Below are 24,634 nucleotides of genomic sequence, written 5' to 3'. Positions count from 1 at the left end.
TGAGATTATAGAGGGTCATCCGTTGTGTCCGGTGGTTAAAGGCTTTTATACTTGTCCAGGTCTTTTAAATATCGCACCCAATATATATATATTATTGTAATATTTACCACGATGTTTGAGTCAGTCTACATCGATGTTTCAGGCCTTTCAGCCATCGTCAGGACTGACTGTGTGTTACATGAGTTTGGTTTGTTGTGTGGTGTTGCTTGTTGAAGTGGTTCCGTAGGTTTGTAGTTGATTAGTAGATGTTTTCGTCTATGTGGACAGCTGTTGTACATCTCATTTTTCGTGTTGAGTGTGGCTTCATGAGGGTGTTTGATTATAGTATATTTTTCTTCCAGGCACAAGCTCCATTGTTTTGATGATGGTGTGTATCCTGTTGCTATAGATATAATTTTCCATGAAATGATGTGGTCTATTTTGTTGTCTTTTAATTTCCAAATATGTTCTCTGAGTTTTGTGGATGTTTTTTTGTTGGTGTTTCTAAAGGTTGAGGTGTGGAGGTTGTATCTTGTTTTGAAATTATGTTCCGTTAGTCCTACGTATTTTCCCTGCTTGTTTGTTTTAGTTTCGGTGACTGTGGCTTATTATATATATATATATATATATATATATATATATATATATATATATATATATATATATTATATTTATGGGTGTTGGTGGGTATTTGTAGGTACGAAAGTGCTCGATAATGGTGTTTAGAGCTAATATATAATGCAAATTTTCACTCACATTTTTGTGGCCGAGACGACTCGTTTCTGTGTTTTTTACACTTCTTCAGTCGGCGTAATCCATTGTAAACTTGTAAGATCAATTTCCTTTAGAATCAGGTATCCCACAGGGATCAGTTCTTGGACCTGTGCTTTTTGTTCTCACCACACTTTCACTTTTAAAGGTTATCAGGGGCTTTGGCCTGTCCTACCACCAGTATGCTGATGATACCCAGTTATTTGGATCTGAGTTTACTAAAAACTTACAAAATGTCATTAGTACATGTGAAAAATGTGTACTGGGTGTAAGGCATTGGGTGGGTAGGAACAGGCTGAGGTTGAATGACGACAAAACGGAGGTGATGTATGTAGGGAACAGAAGATTTTGCAACGAGAAGAAATTAAAAGTAGGAGAGTTGTCAATAGTTATTGTTGACAAGGTCAAAAATCTTGGAGCATTCTTAGATTCGGAAGTGTCGATGGACAATCAAATTAAGACAATTATCCAATCATTGATGTGTCATTTGAAAACAAAATTGGATCTTAACGGCGGTTCATTTCTGAGGATGTTACCAGAAAACCTGTCGTTTCTCTTTTATTTTCAAATTGGATTACTGTAATGCTCTGTTGTTTGGTGTCTCGGAAAATAAGCTCAAGCGGTTGCAAACGGTCCAAAATAATGCTGCTAGATTGGTCTTTCGAAGGCGAGTGTTTGACTCGGACACACCTCTACTTAGAAGATTACACGGGCTGCCTGTTGAGAAAAGGGTCAAATTCAAAGTATGTGTCCTAGTTTATCGTTGTCTGGAAAACACTGCCCCTCCCTACCTCACAAAACTCCTAAAGAAATATTCGACAACCCGATCTTTGCGTTCCTCCAATGACACCACCCGTTTGGCTGTCCCACGCATTCGTACAAAGGCAGGAACAAGGTCATTTTCTCATTTTGGTCCGTCTGTATGGAAAACCATTCCAAAGAGCATCCGAGAATCCAAATCATTGTCTGTTGTCAAAAAATCGTTGAAAACATTTCTTTTTTGTGTCATGTACTTTAAATATTGGGTTGTGTTGATGTAATTTAAAGCACCAAGAGCCTCATTGTTGAGGATACCGTGCGCTCTATAAGAGTCTATTATTATTATTATTATTATTATTATTATTATTATTATTATTATTATTATTATTATTATTATTATTATTATTATTATTATTATTATTATTATTATTATTATTATTATTTATTATTATTATTATTATTATTATTATTATTATATATTATTATTATTATTTATTATTATTATTAGGTCGTCGTTGTTATTCTTGTTGTTGTTGTCATTATTTTTGTTGTTGAACACGTGTACATATTTGTAGAAACACTGTATCATAAATTGGTGAATTTCTTCTTTTGTTCAGTCTACATTAAATTTAGATAATCCTCTTTGGCTAAAACACAAGCTATTTCTCAAAAATTTGCGATCAAAATGATGTTGGAATCGCGTAATGTTCACTTTCGTTTGTATTCATCAATAATGTGTATTGATAGTTATAAAATGTAGATGTTTGATATTTAAAATTGCCATTCGTTTTTTCATATTCAAAAACCGTAAGTATATCGTTCAAGTTTCAATTAACCGAACATTCCCTTATAACGAATTCCTTCAAAATGGATAAGCGGAAAAGTCATAATTTTGATAATGTAAATCTTTTATGAGTTCCGAGATAATGTAAATCTTTTATGAGTTCCGATCCTTACGTGTTATCGATTTTAATTTAGCGGTAATAAGCGAAATCTGTTCCTTTTTTTTTAATTCATGGAAAAATTCTTCTTAATTAAGACAAATTGATGAAGAGGTCAATTTTTTGCAGCTGAGCATTGAGGGACAGCTGAGAAAAAGAAGAAAAATACGAGTAATTTATTAAACATTTGACTATCGTTGCTTTTTAATGCCTATATTTTTATCACAAAGAGTACATCCTTTTTCCAGCACTTCTACAAAGGCGGGGACAATGACTTGAAAAATTGTAATCCGAATTGTATATTTTTTTCGAAATGCGAAAGTCAAATTTTGAGGGGCAGGTGAAAGTTAAAATCTGCTGGCATTCCTTTTGCTAAATTGGAAACTATGTATGCTCCCCAAATTTTCGTGATTATATGGATGGGTAGCATATGAACATTATGTCTGAAATAACCTTGTAATAGGATCCATGCTTACATGAAGCCAGACGATCGGGCACCGAATACAAGTGAATACTTACAGTTTCAAAATTAATGTCCCTCACTGAATTTTCTACAACTTCATTATTTATGAACCGATTTGTACCAAATTTAAAAGAAAATAAATATAAACACTTGGAAGCCATAATGTGTCACAATTATTTTGTTATTGTAAAAATTACCGACACAATAGGTGTACCTTGAAATCAACAGAAAATGCATTTTGTGTTGAAAAACACCTGCATTTGAAGTCATCAAGTGAAGTTCAACTTGAATTGATTCCAGGTTGAAATCGCATGTACCGTTTGTCAAGTTAACCAGAAGATGGTGTAAATGTTGTAGGCAAAGTGGTTGTCTCGGGAAGCCATTCAAAGAAAGGGGTTAGCACCTTAAAAAGAGCACGTACAGACGAAAATGTGGCAAGAGTTAGAAATTCCGACGAGGAGACTCCAAAAAGTCTGTACTTAGACGGTCTTATGGACTGGGCTTGTTAAACAGCACAACATATCGTATATTATTTTTAAACGATCTAAAAATGAAGCCCCCTATCGTGTTTTGATCCATCAAGAAATAATCACCCCAGAAATTTCCAAACAGAGAAATATCATGTGTCAACGGGTTTTTTTAGAAACATAGGAAGAACGAATTTTAAAGGACCATTTGTTTTAGCAATAAAGCACATTTTTATCTAACTGGAAACATCAATTCTTGTAACGTTATCCATTAGTCAATAGAGCGACCAGACGAAGTCATCAAACGAGATCGACATGTCCAAAAGGCAACAGCGTGGGTGGCTTTCGGTGTTCAAGGAAGCATTGGGCCAAGCTGGGTTTGTGATGAAAATAGAGAGACACAAACTGCAATACTGCAGTTAATTATGTCAAAGTATTAGGGCAATTTTGGAGGTCTGTGAGACGATTTTGTAGCAAAGAAAAACGGCAACAGCAATGGTTTATGCAAGATGGTGCAGATCCTCAAACTGTAAAGCTTTCATTGACCTGGGTCCAGGCTCATTTTGGTGATTTTGTCATTAGCTGTTGTACGGATCAGCCCCGACTTGACCAATCTGGAATTTTTTCTTTGAGGTTATTTAAAACACCAAATATTAGGTGCAAGATCCCAGTCTCCATGAACTGAGGCATAGAGTGGAACATCTAGTAAAGGTTATTGACCCGCAGCTTTGTGAGAGAGCCACTCATAATTTCATCACGAGAGTACGAAAACGTTTAGGACGCAAAGACGGTTATTTTGACCATCTCCTTTAATAAATGCACCACGAACTAGTGAATGTGATTATTCTGTTAAAACAAATGTAATGGTTTTTCTGAATTGTTCCAAAATGTTATTTGCTAAACATGTGCTGTATTTATAGACCTATCGGCGTCGTACATTACGGTCTGGTGCGAAGGATTAATGCTCAAAATTGCAAAGATCATACGGTGCAAAAAGACTTGAAGTTGTTCTCTTCAATCTTAGAGGAAAGACAATTTTACGTCGATTTGGGAGACGCTACGAGTAAAGTTAGGAAATTGAAGAATGGGGTCCCTCAGGGTTCGGCCCTTGCGCCAATGTTGTTTAATGTCTACATTAGCGACATGCCGACACTTCCTCCATGAGGCTGGGATACGCGGACGACTGGGCACCCGTTACCCAAAATAAAGTGTTGACCCGTCTCGAGAACGTACTCAGCGAGGACGTCACCAGACTCAAATCGTACTTCGACAAGTGGTACCTGAAGATGAACACTTCGAAAACCGTGACCTCCGCTTTCCACCAATTTAGTGGCTGGCACACCTGTGAACTGAACGTCCTCGTCAGGATAAGCTACTCCAATATGAGGGAGACAATTACTAAGAGCTGGCTTCATAAGATCAAAGAGAGAGGGAATGGGGATACATCGAAATCGGCAACACTTGTTCACAAGATTCTCTGACTACGGACAGAGATGCATACATGGAAGTCGGTTTGGACGAATTCATTCCCTTGAGGAGGCGGGGATATACACTCCTCGAAACTAGGTGAGAAGTTTCCAGGCTTCTCCACCAGTAAGAGGAGACAATGGGTGGTAGCGAATCGGCTTCGGTCGAGAACCTGCTCACGGCAAAAGCGCTTCATCAGTGGGGACTTTCCACATGTCCAACATGTACCCGACGCGGGGAAAAACCCGAAACCGCAGAGCATCTAGTTGTACGGTGTGTTGTGGCGGAGATTCCGGGCGGATTTGCGACGTTGCACGAATGCGGTGAAGAATTACATGTAGCTTAATGGGTCGATCGTCATAACATAGTAGTTTGAGCACCAAAAAAAGCTGCTGCTGCCAAATAAATGAATTATATGTTCAACTATTTCCGTGATAATCGATATCTCCATAAAGACATTAAGTTTGAAACACCCGGTATATAATATATTTTTAATTGAATACATCCTTACGAGTAACCAAATTGCTCAGCGCGTATATGTTAATTAACAGTTGCTCTATTGATATCTATATTGAATGCCAAGTCAGTGAAAGCATTGGAACCACATAATTTTTCTTATTTTAGAAGAGTAAACTTTGCATATTCTCCCACTTTACTCAATGGATTTTGAATTTGGGTTAGTTTGCTTTTTAAAAATTTAATATAAACACGATCTACACATGAATACCATGTTTTGATAGAGATGTTTCGAACAATGAAATTGAGATTCTGCTCTATTCAAACTAGATAATGTTATATTAAAATATATTTTTATAAGAATGCACATAAAATTGTTATTCTGAATAATCTCATAAGATATATTACAAATTTTATGACAGAACTAAAGTCAATATCGCACATTCTTTATTTTCGGAATCGTTTTAAATTGATGAATTTAGAACCTCTTTAAATATTAGAAAATATCTATTATTGCTAGGATAATCTATTGATTTATAATTACTTCTTTTCTATATATTTTTTAGAATGGATGGGATTGCACCTTGGGGAGGTAAGATTTATATGAAATATATTTTCTTAATCCTAATTTCACTTATTATATTATATCTGTTCGTTTATGTCCAATGCTGTTGCTTTTCTACAAAATTATTTTGGCTTTTTGGTAAATCTGAACAGCTAAAATGTACGGACTTACTATATTTTGTTTCTTTTCGTGAGATTCTTACTTCTTAAACTCTAGATCAAAGATTTGTATCCATTAATACGTGCGGCTATGTAGTCTTGTCGTATAATAATAACTTTGGGATCGGAAGGTCCTGGATTCGAGCCTAGTTCGGCGCATAGTTGAGTCCTTAGAAAATGCTCTTTATTCACATTCTCTCACCTTACTCAGGTGTAAAATGAGTAACTGGTTAACAGCGTTGTTCTGTCTGAAAAATATAGTATCGCTTAAAAGGCACGTCCTACATGTTAAATGTTGCTTCTGGACAGGGACCCTTTGTAAAGCGCTTTAGGCACGATACTTGGATATTGCGCTTCTTAAAAAGCTTAAGCTTTCTTTAACAAACTTACTTTCTTCCTCATTTTGTAAAACATTTGAAGCCACTCAGTCACGCAATGTCAGAGCCTGAGCAATAATAAATATACAATGCCGTCTAAATCAGAATGCAAAATGAAAAAAATGTTAACAGTTTTTAAAAAATTATAAGTTGTGAACCATATGTGTAAGTATTCTAATGTCATATGGATATGAATGGTCTTTGAGAAGGAATCAGAAAATGGGCATAATCAACTGTAAGCGCAGAAACGTGGGAAATTTAATTTTCTTCCTTGTGTAATGTTTTAATCGCAAGTAATTGTAGTTGTCTTGGGGTGGTAAAATGCCATATTGATATTTTCCCCTTGAGACAGAGCTATTATACGCTTTTCATTTTAAAAACAAAAAAAAACCCCTCAAAATTCACCATGAAATAACCAAACCATATGTTGAGAATGAATTGTATAAGTACCAGGTTTATTAGTGGTGTCCTTGATTCGTTCCAATAGCTCAGTTGGTAGAGGACTAGCTTCACACACAAGGCGAACGAAATTGATATCGTGTGCTAACGAGATATTTTTCTGACCCCTATCCGCCCAGCAGTAATTGAGTATCTGGTTCTGTTAGATCTGGCGGAAAGTACTTTGCGATAGACTTCCGCCCTATCCAAAAGATAAAAAACATTTGTCATCTTCCGTTACACGCTATAGAAGCAGGGATGAACTCCAGCTCCATGGCCTAATGGCTCGGAAGGAATGTTTTCCTTTCTTTCCTTTATTCAAGACGATCGTACAACTCTTGAAATCGGACCAAGGTCCGCTAAGCCAATCTTCAATCGTCAATGGCTTGTATTTGCAAAAGGCCCCACAGGTCCATCACTGCAAATGTTCAGTTACAGTATAATCAAAATAGGGAACAGTCACAGATTACTTTGACGAGCGAGTACATTCAAAACTGTTTGGAAAGGTTTTTAAGCATTAACGTCAGGCGTGTTCAGTGACAAGACATTCCAGTCATTTATTGTTCGTGGGAAAAAGCTGTGTCTGTTCTTGGGTCTATGTATTGCGTTGCATTGTAGTTACGTGGAGCGTATCTATCTAATTTGCTTTTTAAGTAATTTGGGACGATAATGGGTGCTTTGGATCGTTAACGGTTTTGTGTAAAGTAACAATACGGGATATCTTGCGCCGGTTTTTCAATGGTTTCCATTCAAGTGACCGGAAGAAGGACATGAAACAACCCAGGTCTCTGGATTTGCATCTGGTTTGCGAATCTTGCAGCTGCCCTCTGTACTTTTTAAATATTATCTATATCCTTTTTTCTAGGGGTCCCACAGCGCTGACATGTTTTAATATTTACCTAATAGGCGATGTGTACGCCTGGGCTTTAACTCTTCGTAGTCGTTGGTTTATGTTCCTTTTGAGAAACCCCAGCATCCTACCTGCCTTAGCTGCGATATGTTCTAGATGGGTTGGCCACGTTGGTTTATAAGTAAGATAGACTCTGATGTATTTTATGGAGTCGACATGTTGTAAAGGGTGATCATGCATTTTGTAATGGTGAGTGCAAGGCTCTTTCTTGTTTGATATTGACATAACATAGCATTTTGATTGATAACTTCATGTGACATGTATCAGACCACGTCTGGATGAAATCAAGATCTTTCTAGAGTCTTTGTACATCTGCGCTACTATCTATTGTCCTGAAAAGAAGGCGAAAATCTGCCTACAATTTAAGTCTTATTTATGGTTATAATTCGTATCCCAGGTCATTTATGAATCTCAAATAGTATAAAGGCCCAAGAATGAAGCCAAAACACATATGATCAGAATGCTTTCCGAATCGACAAGATAATCAAAATTGTGATGAAAGAGTCTCTCGTCCTCGCTTCGACGTTCTCTCTCTAATAACTTTTCCGCCGGTGACGTCACAGACTATGGGTGACGTCCAATCAAGGGACGCTACTTTTCCGCTAATCTCATTCCCTATACTTAGTATTTATTAGTATCATTATAAATTCTATGTATAAATATTCAATACTGTCAATCTACACTGTACCATCATTCTTAGTTTCTAATTTTATTCTCTCTATTCCTGAAAAAAGGTTTTGAAGCCAAGGGGTGCGGGCCAAGTTACGGATATGTGTCAGACAAGTTATGGTACAATACTCACTGGGGAGCAACCAGAGCGATCTTAACAAGGTTTGAATTTATCTTCTTATAAAATTCAAATGTCCACTATTGGGTTTTTAAATATCAAAAGGCTTTAAAGACAAGAGGTATACCGCCCTCTGATCATAAATTAATATTAATTCTTGGATTTTATCTTTTTAATATACGTTATCAATTCTTCTTAATAAAACATGAGCTCAACCCGTCTGATAGTTTGGGCTATTCATTCAATTCAATTGTCAGCACCTTAATGATCCCGACATAATACCATTTTGAGATGGTGAGTCGCATATGAAAAAGAGACAAGGTGAAGGTTAAGGGTTAACTAGGAGGAAATATTATGACAGGTTGGAGTTGGAGATGAGATAAGGATGAAGTTTAAAGGCTGTACGAAGAAGCGAAAGTGAGCCAAGATAAAAATGAGAAATAATGGAGGATTCATGTTACACAGTAATACTCATCGAACTATAATAAAACTAATTAAAGAAAGACTCTAAAAGCTACGCCACAAAGATAGATAGATAGATAGATACACACACACACACACAGAGAGAGAGAGAGAGAGAGAGAGAGAGAGAGAGAGAGAGAGAGAGAGAGAGACCCAAGATAAAAATCATAATGGATGGGATGGGGGGGGGGGGGGGGGGGGGGTTGCGCGTTGGTTTCAATATAAAGAAATAGACATCAAAGATAGAAACAAGAGAGGATAGAGGCTTAACTCCCTCTCTCTCCTTACCGACCATTTTCAAGATTTTTACTGAAATGTCATTCCTACCCAACACGCAAAAGTTGAATTTTATAACTCATTTTGAAAGCAATATGTACAGGTTATACATACTTTTGTTGAGCAAAACAAGATTTACAAAATAGCATTAAATTCTTGTAAATACAACAAAGATTTTTCTACAAAATTTGTGATTTATTAAACAAATCTGACTTTGAAAAACGTTGTTTGTATCGTAACAAATGCGACGATTTTCATACAGTTGGTAAAGAGAGGGTAAATGCTATAATATGAGGTGATAGTGAGATGATGTAGAAATCATAAAGAATGGAGATTCTAGGCTACCCAACGAAGAGATGTTGAGCCAAGAACAAAAGGAGAAAGTTTTGGGGACGAAACAGCGAAGAAAGACTAAAAGCATAATTGTAAAAAATCGTACGAATGTCGGTCATACGCATACAGTTGCCCAATACACATAATCGCACAACCAGTGGGTCATGCCGTCGTCTTCGTAATTTTACCAGTAGATTTTTGATCAATCAAAACATGAAATTTGCGACACACCTACACACGTGCTCGGACAAACATAGTTGGTTGTTTATAAACAATAATTTGAATGAATTCAACCTTTCTCTGATCATTGTTATTGTTTTTATACCGCCAAATGTGTGACTAGTTATCACACGATTTTCTCATTCATGTTATTAACGTCTAAGTTTACACATAGTTTTCTGTACTGGGTCTATTGATCAAGCTGTATAACAGTGGGTATTTTACTTACAAACATATCATCGATAGTAAAACCGGTGTAGTTTGCTAGGTTTACCAATCACTGCCATTGCTTACATTATGACAGCTGTCGGAGAGGCGTGGTTATCTACTGACTGACCAAAAAGACGACGAACACCAAACAAAAATAAAAAGTGAGTAGTTGTTCGGAGTGCTCAAGGTAACAAATGATTCTATTAGTTGGGCTTTTCATTACAACTCACATTTAAGTTTGTTTCACGTGATGTGATCTTCGTCTTCTTTTATGAGGAATTATTTGGGTTAGAATCATCGTGAACTGAGTATGAGTCCGATTTCCGGTACAATCAGCTGATTACGAATGGGCTGACTTTCGTAGCAACGATATAGTTAACAAAAGCGAGCGGAGAATAATAATTATTTATCGACTTATTAAGACCGACATCGTGATAAGTGAGCTGAAATTTTTAAAGAAGAAGACTAAGGAATGGCAAAATACATTATATGAAGAACGAATCTGTCATTTGTAACATCCATCTGAAAATAAAACCCCGATTGAATCGATGATTGAATTGATCTTATAAATAATAACAACTCAATGTCTACTTAGTTCGATGTTCAAATATGGATGGAGTTTCACAACATTCCCGCTTTGACACTGTTACAGTCATTGTTTACAAACGCGCGAATAATAATAATAATAATAATAATAATAATAATAATAATAATAATAATAATAATAATGATAAATAATAATAATAATATAATAATAATAATAATAATAATAATAATAATAATAATAATAATAATAATAATAATAATAATAAAATAATAATAATAATAATAATTTCATAAGGAAGCAGAAGAAAAGAAGAAGAGAAAAGAAAGAAGAAGAAGAAGAAGAAGAAGAAGAAGAAGAAGAAGAAGAAGGAGGAGGAGGAGGAGGAGGAGGAGGAGGAGGAGGAGAAATGAAGAAGACTTGAAAACAAATAATAATGAAACCGACTCACCCAGTCCACCCAGTCCATATGTTTCATAGGAAATTACATGCGCCTTATTGATAAAATAAATGTCCTTTTTACATTTATAAACAATTCAACACGTTGAGTCTGCGTGAAACATACAGTACAGGCAACATTGTGGCTCACACTCGTCACCATCGACCTTAGCTGCTGATTTCAATCAAACTACACACATCAAGCAATCAGAAACACACATAGTAAAATAAAGTAGTTGTAAGAGATTTAAAGACATTTAGGAATATGAAAGTGTATCTATCTATAGCTAAGCAGGAATAATATTTCAATAGAAATCGACACAGTGGATGTAGTAGAATGTCCATTTAACACAAGCTGACAATACAGCTTCTAGAACTGAATTAGAATTGACCTATGCCAGTATTGAAACTGAAAGAAACAATACACACTACTACAGAACCGGTCCAAACTTACAAAAGGAAAAGAAAGTTAATACTTTGAAGAAAGTTTGGCTACTTTTCTTTTTATGTTATCGGTATCCCTACTGTTATGACAAAGAATGTTTTTATAAAGATAATTTACTGTTCTAGTTATAACTTTACTATCAATATGTTCTGACTCCAGGTGTAGGAAAGAATGTAAATCTTCAAAAATTGTGATAAGTCTCTTTCTGAAAGAGTGAATATCTGAATTTGTCATGAAGATAAAACAGCAAACAATGAAGTTGACCAAATCAACAGAGGGATATGAAAGATCTCCTCTGTCCGAGATGCTTGTGAAAAGGGGCACATTGTTTCCACATGAATTGTCGAGAGGTCCTTGGAAATCAGCGTGCGCTGAAGCAATGTAACCCCTAATGTGGAATATGACATTTTATCTTCTGTTGACAATTTATCAATGCATTCTTGTAAATCATCAAGCACCAATATTTCATTGTCTGACAGTTCCTGTCTACAAACATCACAAGAGTGAGCAACGTTATCATAAGCAATATCTGCTGTAGCTTGATACTTGAGCACAAATCTTGCTCTATCAAAAACATGAATATGCCAATCTGCTCTGCAGAAATGTAATAATTACAACCTGCTACTCTCCTAAAGTGTGAGAAATGTTTTTCAATTTCATCCTGTTGGAAAAACCCAATAGGTACATACTGATGTCTTAATTCAGATGTAGTGGTGAGAATGAAATCACACAGATCAACGGGGCAGTAACGGGTCCATTGTAAGGCTTTAGAAGTGTCTTTGGTTAAAGTCTTTATTCTTTCATTAAATAATAATGTGAAATTGAATGTAAGTTTCAATTTAATTACAAAAGCAGATCAAATGAACGTTTTGGGTTTCCCGTTTATCAACAAAACAGGATGAATGAAACACCACAGATGAATGAGATGATGTGGTACACCTTTTACATTACTCTTTATTCTTTCATTGCAAGAGGGCTCTATTTCTGAAGCTGAGAGTGACCATTCTTTAAGTATATTGATTTGATGTTGGCCATCAACACTTAAATCAAGAACAGATTTATCTTTGTCACGAGAGTGAATTGCCTGAAATGGGGTTTTTGCGTTAAATACTTTCCAAAGAAGAATAACCAAGTCAATGAATGATGCTGTATCTTTATAGTCAAGACTGGCATTGACATCATTTGCAGATTTCAAGGCAGCACTTGTTGTTTTTTTTTTCAGAAAATATATTGAGTGCTAAAAAATATTGTTGCTATTTAGATAAAGTGAAGCCTCGGTTAAATATGAAAGTTTGAGGCAAGGGTCCCTTTTTTGACGTTCATGAAAATCAATAAGATTTGACCATTTAGCACTTTTTATGCTACCGTCATCAGACTGGAAAAGTAATGTCTGAGTTTTTTTTCTGTTTCCCAACTGTTCCTGACAATTTTCAAGAGATGAACAGTGTCTAACTAACAGAAAGAGTGGTCTGGTTGGGTCAACTGGTGACACAGCTTTCCATGGCTTATTTGGATTTTCAACATAAAATAAACGAAACAATGACTGATTGACTTTATTATTGTCGTTTATGAGGCCAATCACTCTGGCACCACATGCTTTAAGTTTTTGAAGGATTTGAGAGACAACTTCAAAGTGAAAATTAGAATTTAATCTGTGGCATGGTACTATTTTAACAACAAAATGTTTTGAGCCAAAGAAACATTTTACCATGGTGCAAAGCATAGTGGTATCAACTTTGTCAGGGCAATCAGCTGCATATCCTAATAAAGTACCACCTCTATAAGTGATTGAGGCTCTGATGTGAATTTCATCTATGATAAGAATGCAGACTCGACTTCTCTCATCACATTTCTCAAAAACCGAATTAAACAAAGTTAAAGCATTTACATTTTGGGTAACAGCTGTGATTTTCCTTAATGTAGAAATCGCTGGCAGCTGGAAATGCTCTCTAATAATGTTGTACACAATACAATCCTTGACTTACTGTACCAGTCAAAGGCAAGGAGAAAGTCTTGCAAGGTGTACAGTTTCTTATTTTTGGGTGCAATATTATTATTATTATTATTATTATTATTATTATTATTATTATTATTATTATTATTATTATTATTATTATTATTATTATTATTATTATTATTATTATTATTATTATTATTTTCATCATCATCATCATCATCATCATCATCATCATCATCATCATCATCATCATCATCATTATCATCATCATCATCACTATCACTATCATTATTATTATTATTATTATTATTATTATTATATTATTATTATTATTATTATTATTATTATTATTATTATTATATTATTTTTATTATTATTATTATTATTGTCGTCATCATCATCATCATCATCATCATCATCATCATCATCATCATCATCATCATCATCATCATCATCATTTTCGTAACAAACACTAATAACGTGTGCTATTTGCTAAATATATAACTCATAATTTTGAAATAAATGAACTGACGGTCGATTTTGAATATCATTGTATGTTTTTTCTTTTTGTTTTATATATATATTTTTTAAATATTTGCCTCCTATTTATAGTTTTGGTATTAAACTCGACGGGGATAAAAAGAAGGCCAGCGCTTGTAAAAAAAGTGAACGCTTTATGATGGGAGATGCTGTTGATCACAAGGACCCAGACACGTTTTTAAACCAATTCACGCCCTCATCATGCACATCTCTACAAGTCAGAGACTTCATTGCTGCCCGGTGAGAAAAGAAACATTATAATATTTATGATTTTGTGTTATGACCGACGTACACTTATATGCAGGTCTGATAACCCAATTACTTATGGGCTCAATTTGTAATAGAAATCTCAAAATATTGTCCATTACAGCAATGTTAAAATAGACCCATAACGATGTTCGGATGTAAGACCTGCATATTTGTACACGTCGGGTATGGCATTTGGCGTTGGTTTACGTTTTGAGTTTAAATTTAGAAACAAGGTTATTCCGACCTAACACCGTTTGAGACGGTGGGTACCATTTATCCTTTTTGTGTTCAGTTTCAATTCAATATGACCTTAGTTTTCTGGCGTTAGACGAGAGCAATATAGTATTAGTGATGGGAATCCGTCTAACTGGAGCCCGATTTGCATTGCAGTAATTCACCTCTGTTGAAATGCCATCCATTACATATGATATGACACTTCTAAGCTTTATAATTTCATTGCTAGGAGTTGAGTTTATAGTTGTTCAGGTTTACAGTGGAATTAAGGTTTCGGTCATATGTTGTATTGATGAGAATAGATAAAGATCTTAAAATTGACAGTAACAATGTTACGGCTATGTGGTCTTGTGGTATGATATTTGCTTTCGGATCGGAAGGTCCTGGGTTCGAGCCTCTCTCGGAGTATAGTTGAGTCCTTTGAAAAGGCTCTTCACGCACTGTCGCATCTAATTAGGAGAAGTGGCAAGTAAAAGGGGTTTCCCCAAAGACAAAAGTCGTCTAGTGCCTCTTTCATCCTGTTATAGTTGAGTTTTAAGTTCCTGACAATTTGACAGGTAGTAATAAAGTTTAAGTTTAAAGAAATAGTTAGTAGTAGTGGCAGTTGTGGCACGTTATATAGGGATAGATCAGATTCATAAGATAAGTATTAATCCCAGTTAAAGCAGAGATATTTAATATAAATCAATAGAATAACCTCACACAATAACACGTTAACACATAATTAAATAAAAGACTAATAGTAGACTTTTAATTGATTATAATTAGGCTATGGGTAAGCTAATTTCCATCCTTTCATTTACACTATGTTACTCATTTCGTGTATTGATCTTAGCTTGTTTGTCTGGGGGCTAGAATGTCCTTTGGTTGATGTGGATGGTTTCTTGGCCTTTCTTTAGTTGTGCCGAAACCTCCTTTGTTTAGTGATCACAGATTCTCCTTTAGCTGATAGGCAAATTTCATACCGTAGGTAATCAGATGGTTGAATAAAATGTAACCCGATATCCACATCCCGAATATGTAGGAGCAAAACTTTGACTGGTTGCAAAAATGCGTATTCCTTATGAGCAGTGACATTGAAAGGATTTCAATTAACAACCCTTGATAACACCAGTGATATAATTTTAACAAATGATAATAATAATAATTATTATTATTGATAGCCCCTAAGTTAGATTAGTGGGATGGGGAAAGGTGATCAAACAATGAGAGCATAAGAACCACTACATGCAAATACATTATTTACCATAGCGCATTAGCGATAGCACATTTGTAAAATGTAATTCATTGATTAGTAAAGAATACATACATGTACATAAATATATAAATATAGAGAGTGAATGAAATATTTTAATAACATGAGTTATCAATTTCTATTATTTGATAGGTTGCGTCTACTTACGAATGGGTGGTCGAAAACACTTACTATATTAATTATCGTCTCTCGGGTGGTCGGTGGTATACCATGGCTTTCTTGTAATTTAGGCAGGGTTGTAAAATTATGTGGATGACGCTGGGTTATGAAATTATATTGGTGACTGTCGCGTCTATGTGGAAGAGTCGCAAGTAGGAGTAGAAAGACAGGAGTCAGATACTTTCCCCATAGACTTAGTTATCTGGTGCCACTTTATTTTTCCCTGTTATAGTCGGGTAAAGCTCCTGACAACTTGACTGATAGTAAGAAATATTTTTAGATTTAAAGAAATGGGTAGTAGAAGTAGTGGTGGCTTATTGTCACGTTATATTGGGATAGATAGGTCCAGAAGTTAGTATTAATCCCCGTTAAAGAAGAAATACGTTAATATAAATCAACAGAATTGCCTCATACAATAACAAGTTAACACATAATTCGCCAAAGAATAATAGTGCTGGTTTTAATTCATTAAATTAAGGCTATGAGTATTTAATTTTCATCCCGTATCACAAACTATTCATTTTCTTTGTAATGGTACTAATCTTAGGTGCGACTGGTGGCGGCGCTAAGGTTTCTTCTGTTATATGGGGCAGCAGCCGTTCCCTTCCAGTTGTCTCAGTGGATCGCTTGCCAGATTCCACTCAGTATCACGTGTAGTCAAATAGTTATTTACTTGTTCTCCAAATGCATGTTTGGCCGGTACCCTGATGCATGTTTGGTCAGTACCCCGATCTGTGAAAATACCGGAGCAAATCTTTGACTAGTTGCACAATTTTTTAATTCCTTATGAATAGTGGTGCTGTGAGGGATATCAATTAATACCCTTGGCATCATCACTGGTCTAAAGTTGTGTTAGTAATTTAATTAACAGGACACATGAAAGTTAGTGGGATGGGGAAAGATGAGTATCATGAGAGCATAATAATCAATACATATAAATACTGAATAGAACTATCCTGTATTAGCGATAGCACATTAGTAAATGTAATTCGTGTAATGTAATTCATTCAGTTGGAAGGCATATACAGTAATTTATATAGATAAAAATAATGAATGAATATTTTATAATAACACGAGTTATCAATTACTGTTAATAAAATGAGTTATTGATTCTGTTATTTTAGGTTGTGTCTACTTACGGCCAGGCGAAGCACGATATTAATTGTCACTCCTACACTCACTAGTGTAATTGGCATTAATTAATGATAACACAATGTAAGTCCATCACCTACCCTCTTTCACACATGCTACTCGCTATGTAGAATTTCTAAGTTCCCTATAGAGGCAGTGAATGCTAAGCTGATTAAATGGGAGAGAGCGAGAAAGATCACTGTGATTGTTTATATACATTTCTTACGTGAGTTGGTAAACCAAAAGGAACCAATAATATTCCAGGATTTGCCCTTGCCTGGTTTATTACTGGAGGTTTTCTTGAGATCAATTGTGTTCTGTGTGTCATCGTTGTTATCGTCTTGTAATCTTGTAAATTCCTAAATAGGTCGGTTATTTGTGCACGTTAACAATGGCGGTCAAACCACATGGCCTTACCTGGCCTAGCACCTACGTGTGAATTAAAGCAGTTTCAATGCAGTATCTATAACAGATGGCCTTCTTTAATTATGCCTAGGGCAATAACGATAACATATGGCGACGCTGTGAGAGTATGTATTGAGAATATGTATTAATTTATTTACAATCCAGGGAAAGTTGAGAACGATTTGAAATATAGCACTACAGTGACGTTGTGAGAAAGTTATGTATTAGTTATATGAAATGCTGAGAAAGTTAGGAAGGATTTTAAATAAATCACTACTCTCACATTCTCTCATCGTACTCGGGTGTAAAACACTTTAACAGCGTTGTATCTGTCTGAAAAATTGTAATATGGGTTAACAGGCGTCATGTTTTGTTCTACATGTTACGTGTTGCTGTCAGTCAGGGTCCCTTTGTAAAGCGCTTTGAGCATATTTAGTAGACATTATGCTTTAAGGTCAATATCCATATGCCTATGTTTAGTGTCTGTGTATATATGAAGACGATAACAATAAACTGGCAAAGTGATGAAAAACGTTGGATGTCTCTCACTCCGGAGGTTAAAAAGAAGAAGAATAGATAATATAGTAGAAAAAAATTATGCAACATGAATCCCTGTCAGTCTGAACTTATTCAGCTTTGTGTAGTCCGTTTTAGAATCCATAATCACACTCTGTGGCTCGTATTTTTGAAACCATCTGATAAATTTCGTTGTCAATTGACGGGGTGGCTTAGATTGCACTAGACCCTACGAATAATTTTTTGCTCATCGGAAAAACAACTGGCCAAAAAATTTTTTAAAATTATTTTTAAGTCAATGGTCTTTGAAAAGTTATAACAAGTACTTTGAGATTCTTTACATGTGAATTTGCAAGAAGTGCATATACAGGTTTAGGTACCAATAGGTTTCTATTACTGCGGGGTGGTCCTTGGCAAGCTTAAGGACCACGGTCCTACGGTCCTTGGGAAATGAAAACCGCAAGGACATTGAACATTCCTGAGAGACTGTTGGAAATTCGAACCGTTTTGACCTTTGAGACCGTGGGATCGTTCATTCTTGAACCGTTAAAGACCGCTACACGATGAAAACCGTGGTCTACAGGAGTAAAACACACGGAGTAGTCACACTCATTTCAAATTGTAACCTAATTAGAGAAGAGGGTGATGCCTTCTTTATTTGCTCACCGTACTTCATTGTTACTTCGATAATTTAATAAAATTTGAAATGTATCCCCATTAACGGAGATAATGGCATCGCCCAAGGCGTTGATCGAGTTGTTCGTGGCGTTGATACACACATGCAACTCCTACCCCCCCCCCCCCACACACACACATTAGAGGGCAGCGAGCATTGAAGAGTAAGAGAGAGACGTGAAGTTATAATAAGAGGGGGTGGATGAGGTAATAAGAGGGGTCGATGGTGACTTTTCGCCAGATCTAACAAACTCAGCTACCCATTCATTGCTGAGTAGACAGGGATTCAGAAAAAACTCGACTGCACCCGGGATCGATCTCTGGCCCTTTGCGTATAAAGAGGTGCTCTATCAACTGAGCTATCGGGGTCCCCAAATATTCTATTGGACTTTTTTAAAATTCAGACGTTTTAACTGGGTTTTTTGGAAGGAAGAAACTAATGAAACTCATATTATTTGATTAGTAAAAACACCAAACGAAATTTTAATATTATTGTATTATTTTAAATGACAACACTGCGATAGAAAGGAGTGGTGACAAGAGATGGACAAAAGAAAACAAAAAATCGGATTTGCTACTTGCTAGGTTCGACACACACACACACACACACACACACACACACACACACACACACACACACACACACACACATCTTTAGTAGTCACATACATTTCAAACAATAACCCATTAGAGAAGAGGGGTCATGCCTTCACCATAGATCATTGTCATTGCGATCATTATGGTGTAGTAAATTTTGAAATTTACCCCGTATAATGGAATCGTCCAAGGCGTGCGCCTCCTGTTCCCCCCATCTCACACACGAAAGGGCGGTTTGCGGAGTGGAGGTTGGTGGTCGTCTGCCTGTATGGTCGTCTGTGTCGTTTAGTGTATGGCAAAGGGGGGTGGGTGCGATTAATTAAGTGGGATGGGTGGTGATTGGTGGAAGATAGGCAACCGAGGCAACGAATCGCTGGGGAAGTAGCCTAGTATGGCGCGAGACCGTTGAAAGGTGATAAGAAGTGAGGACCGCCGCCGGTCTTCCACTATGGGACCGGTCTCCGGCTCACAGCGAAAAGACCGTGGGACCGGTCCTCAGCGCGGCACTAGTTTCTATTACAGTGGTAATTTAACTGTTTTAGTTAATCTATTTTTTTTTCTGTGTCAAGGTAGACTAGATAGTTGTCTCTGTTGTTGGGGGAAAATAACGATAAATATTGAAATATAAGCTTTAATTTTTTTAACGAAGACATATACTGTGGGCGTTTCAGGTTTCCCCTTTATCAACAAAATACGTTGAATGAAATACTAAGGAAGAATGAAGGATGTGTGAATGGCGTAGTTGAACTACGACTTCGTTTAATAAATTGAAGCTTACATTTCCATACTTATCGTAATTTTTTTCCTTCGAGCTTCAAGCAGCAACATTTTTTATTAGAGCTTTAAAAAAAATTAGAGCTTTTATATAGTGCATATCCACTAAATGTGCCCAAAGCGCATTACAAGTGATCCCTGACCAAGAGCAACACGTAACATATAGAACGAGACATGGCGCCTGTTAGGCGATGTTTCAATTTTTCAGACAAAGACAACGCTGTTGACGGCCAGGTACTCATTTTACAATTGAGTACGGTGAGAGAATGTGAGTAAAGAGTCTTTTCCAAGGACTCAACTATGCGCCTAGCGAGGCTCGAACTCAGGACCATCCGATCCGAAAGCGAGTGTCATACCACAAGACCACATAGCCGCACGTTTTATTATGTTGTTGGGGCAATTACAGACATATTATTTCCTATTTACATTGTTCGGTCAATGTTCCTTTGGAACATTTTTGTATATTAATGCGATTTGGCACACCGGTATTGAGAATTTAGTATTATTAGTTTTTATGATTTACGTTTATCACTAAAATTGCAAATTTTATTTGAAAAATCATAATAACATTTAACTTTTAAACGATCGTTACAATAAAGATACAATCTGCGTTTTTTTTCAAGAGCTCGATAATAGATATCAACGTGCCGTGTTGAAAGCAAATAAAAAAGCACCGTTTCTGAAATTTTTGAAAATACATTTTTGTGTTTTAAGTTCCAAAGTCGATTTAGATCTAATGTATTTTCTTGTTACACAATTTGATAATAGCAATCATTCCCTTATATCTAAGTGCCACTCATTTTTGTTGCTGTTGACATTAATCAGAAGTAAACACAAGTCAATATAATATGTGAAATGGAATGAAGTTTTTATTTATCTGGTGCTGGAGTACTTAACGCATTCTAATCTAAGGTTTGAACATCGATTTTCGCATTTTCCTCTTCTGTTAAATTTCTGACGCATTATCCGTCTTCTACAACTGAATGCCTTAGATGGCGAATGACACATTATCCGTCTTCTACAACTGAATACCTTAGATGGCGAATGACACATTATCCGTATTCTACAATTGGATACCTTCTACAATTGGAAACCTTAGATGGCAAAAGACACATTATCCGTCTTCTACAATTGGATACCTTAGATGGCAAATGGCACATTATCCGTCTTCTACAATTGGATACCTTAGATGGCAAAAGACACATTATCCGTCTTCTACAATTGGATACCTTAGATGGCAAATGACACATTATCCGTATTCTACAATTGAATACCTTAGATGGCAAATGACACATTATCCGTATTCTACAATTGGATACCTTAGATGGCAAATGACACATTATCCGTCTTCTACAATTGGATACCTTAGATGGCAAATGACACATTATCCGTCTTCTACAATTGGATACCTTAGATGGCAAAAGACACATTATCCGTCTTCTACAATTGGATACCTTAGATGGCAAATGGCACATTATCCGTCTTCTACAATTGGATACCTTAGATGGCAAATGGCACATTATCCGTCTTCTACAATTGGATACCGTAGATGGCAAAAGACACATTATCCGTCTTCTCCAAGTGAATACCTTAGATGGCAAATGACACATTATCCGTATTCTACAATTGAATACCTTAGATGGCAAATGACACATTATCCGTATTCTACAATTGAATACTTTAGATGGTAAATGACAATCATGCACGAAAGGAAGTCATTCTCTAAAAATGAAAATCCATCTTTTCTGTGTTAAAGTTTGCAACAATGCACAATTTAATATAAGTTATAGCAATAAAAATGATACAGTAACATCTGTTTCCTTATGCTCTATATATAATAGCGAGTAATGAGGAAATCGTATTAGTATTATAGTTAGTATTTTCTTTTCCCAGATCCAAACAGAAATGTAGTTATAAGCCGGGAAGGGTACTTTCATCTAAACTTGTAGCATACGTGATGTTTGATGATCAATGTAAATCTTATTATGGAAGTAAATCCTATCTATGCTCAGTAGTAAGTAATTTTTTTAAAATATAACCTTTTAGTATATCCATCATTATAACCTAATCATCGCAATTTCTCACCATACTCCTCTTCATCCTCCTCCATATCTTCCTCTCCTACTCTTCCTCCGCCGCCTCCTCCTCCCCTCCTACTCTTCCTCCGGCTCCTCCTCTCCCTCCTTCTTCTTTTTCTTCTTCTTCTTCTCTTTCTTCTTCTTCTTCTTCTTCTTCTTCTTCTTCTTCTTCTTCTTCTTCTTCTTCTTCTTCTTCTTCTTCTTTCTTCTTCTTCTTCTTCTTCTTCTTCTCTTCTTCTTCTTCTTCTTCTTCTTCTTCTTCTTCTTCTCTTCTTCTTCTTCTTCTTCTTCTTCTTCTTCTTCTTCTTCTTCTTCTTCTTCTTCTTCTTCTTCTTCTTCTTCTTCTTCTTCTTCTTCTCTTCTACTACTACTACTACTACTACTACTACTACTACTACTATAATAATAATAATAATAATAATAATAATAATAATAATAAAATAATAATCATAATAATCATAATAATATAATAATAATAATAATAATAATAATAATAATAATAATAATAATAATAATAATAATAATAATAATAATAATAATAATAATTATTATTATTATTATTATTATTATTATTATTATTATTATTATTATTATTATTATTTTTATTATTATTATTATTATTTTATTATTATTATTATTATTATTATTATTATTATTATTATTATTATTATTATTATTATTATTATTATTATTATTATTATTATTATTATTATTATTATCATTATTATTATCATTATTGTTGTTGTTGTTGTTATTATTATTATTATCATTATTGCATTGTTAACCATAAATGCTAACAACAAGAATGTTATTCCGTTATTGTTCGATAGTTATTTCAGATTTACGTTATGGTTATTGGCTAACGGCCTCAAATCTACTCTTTTGAACTTGAACTTGGATTCATGTTTTTATTATCTTCATTATAAATCTTAGGCTTATATTATAATTATAAACAGTTTTACATTCATCTGCCACTTTAGTTATGCTTTATTTGGTTTTCAATATTAATTCTTACGGTCTTATGTTTTCTCCAGTCAGAGAGGAAGCCTGATATATGTTTGATTATGTCCTGTTTCAATCCAACAACTCGTTCATGTTACCTCATTACTCCAGCAACAGGAGCATGCTGTGATGTGGGAAAGGTATAGTAAAATGATCCCCTAATATAAACATTAAATAAATAAATAAAACCACGACAAATGAGTGTAATGTGTTAGCGCTGGAAGGCTGCTTTTCACAGAGCTCTTAAAATTACTTCATTTTACGGCTGTTTTAAGTGTTATTTCTATACAGGACGAATTTTATTTCATATTCATAGGATTTCGTATGAGTTTGTGCTGCTTTTGACGAAAATTCGTGGATTTTAAACAATTAATTTAGCAATACTTTAAAGTTTTATAAAATTTTTGCAAGGATTTTATCATCTATTAAGACCATTGTTGTTTACGTTTTACGATTTTAAGGAAAAAAACAGTGAGCTATTTTAATCGTACTACAACGATCGACGATGAACACCGAGAATGACAACACCTAATTATTGTTATAACTATTCACCCCAACACCTACGTACAATACGACACACAATTAATAATACACCGAATTTAGAAATAGTGAACCTTTTGAGATCTATTAAATTATTCAAGGCATACAGAAAAATAACAAAAAGAGGAAATAAAGGTGGAAGGAAACAAAAACAAAAACAAATAGAAGCCAAAGAAAACATCAAAAACAACTCAGTCAAATTAAAATGCAATAATCTAAATTCGACTAATAACAATCTAAAAATTCTAACAGTGAACTGTCGCAGCATTGTACACAAAATAGCTGAATTCTGTGCACTCATTGACAAACATGAACCAGACATTGTCTGTGGACAAGAGTCGTGGCTAAATGACAACATTAAGTCATGTGAAATCTTCCCCAAAGAATACGAGGTTTCCGAAATGACAGAAAACTACCTAGAGAAGAGGAAGAAGACGAAGGAAGTGAAAATGAAGACGATGAGACCAGGCGACCGGGAGATGGAGTACTCATACTCGTTGATAGAAAGCTCACAGGCTGTGAGCAAACAAAGTTCAAAACTGACTGTGAGATAATTTGGGTAAGCGTTAAAATCCAAGGCCATAAAAACATCCTTGTTGGATCGTTCTACAAGCCCCATCGAAACGAAACTGACATCTTAGAACTGCAAAAATCGCTTAAAATAATCAACTCAGAAAAAACTCCAAACCAAATTATTCTAACAGGAGACTTTAGCTGTCCTGATATAAACTGGGACGGTTCAAAAACGTTATCTGTCTGCCCACAACGTGCAATACAACAAAGCCTCATCGACATTACAGCAGGAGCGCACCTCACACAAATTCACGAAGCATGCACACGCGGTGACAATATTTTAGATCTTGTTTTCGTATCCAATCCATCACTGATCCATTCAACAACATCACAACCAGGAATATCAGATCATGCCTGCGTTGTTACTGAATCCACACTAACCCCAATTATATGAACCAACCCCCCAAGACACGATACCTTTTCAAAAAGGCCAACTGGGCCGCACTACGAAAACGAATCGAGGGACTGTCATCAGAGATCACAG

At 35.4% G+C, this 24,634-nt stretch overlaps 1 protein-coding gene across 1 annotated transcript in view; it reads left to right on the top strand.

The window, feature by feature from the left end:
* LOC144973526 (uncharacterized) overlaps positions 1–24,634 on the top strand; it is a 72,780-nt gene that overhangs the window by 27,746 nt on the left and 20,400 nt on the right. The window contains exons 6-10 of the mRNA XM_078916050.1: positions 5,870–5,895; positions 8,486–8,582; positions 14,035–14,202; positions 21,851–21,971; positions 23,070–23,177. Of these exons, the coding sequence (XP_078772176.1) occupies positions 5,870–5,895; positions 8,486–8,582; positions 14,035–14,202; positions 21,851–21,971; positions 23,070–23,177 (520 nt within the window). The remainder of the gene's footprint in view (positions 1–5,869; positions 5,896–8,485; positions 8,583–14,034; positions 14,203–21,850; positions 21,972–23,069; positions 23,178–24,634) is intronic.

Source organism: Berghia stephanieae, chromosome 5 (assembly GCF_034508935.2).
Source record: "Berghia stephanieae isolate SIO BIC M18660-M18661 chromosome 5, UCSD_Bste_1.3, whole genome shotgun sequence".
Classification (NCBI taxonomy): Eukaryota; Metazoa; Mollusca; class Gastropoda; order Nudibranchia; family Aeolidiidae; genus Berghia; species Berghia stephanieae.
This window is presented reverse-complemented; position numbering and strand designations above follow the sequence as displayed.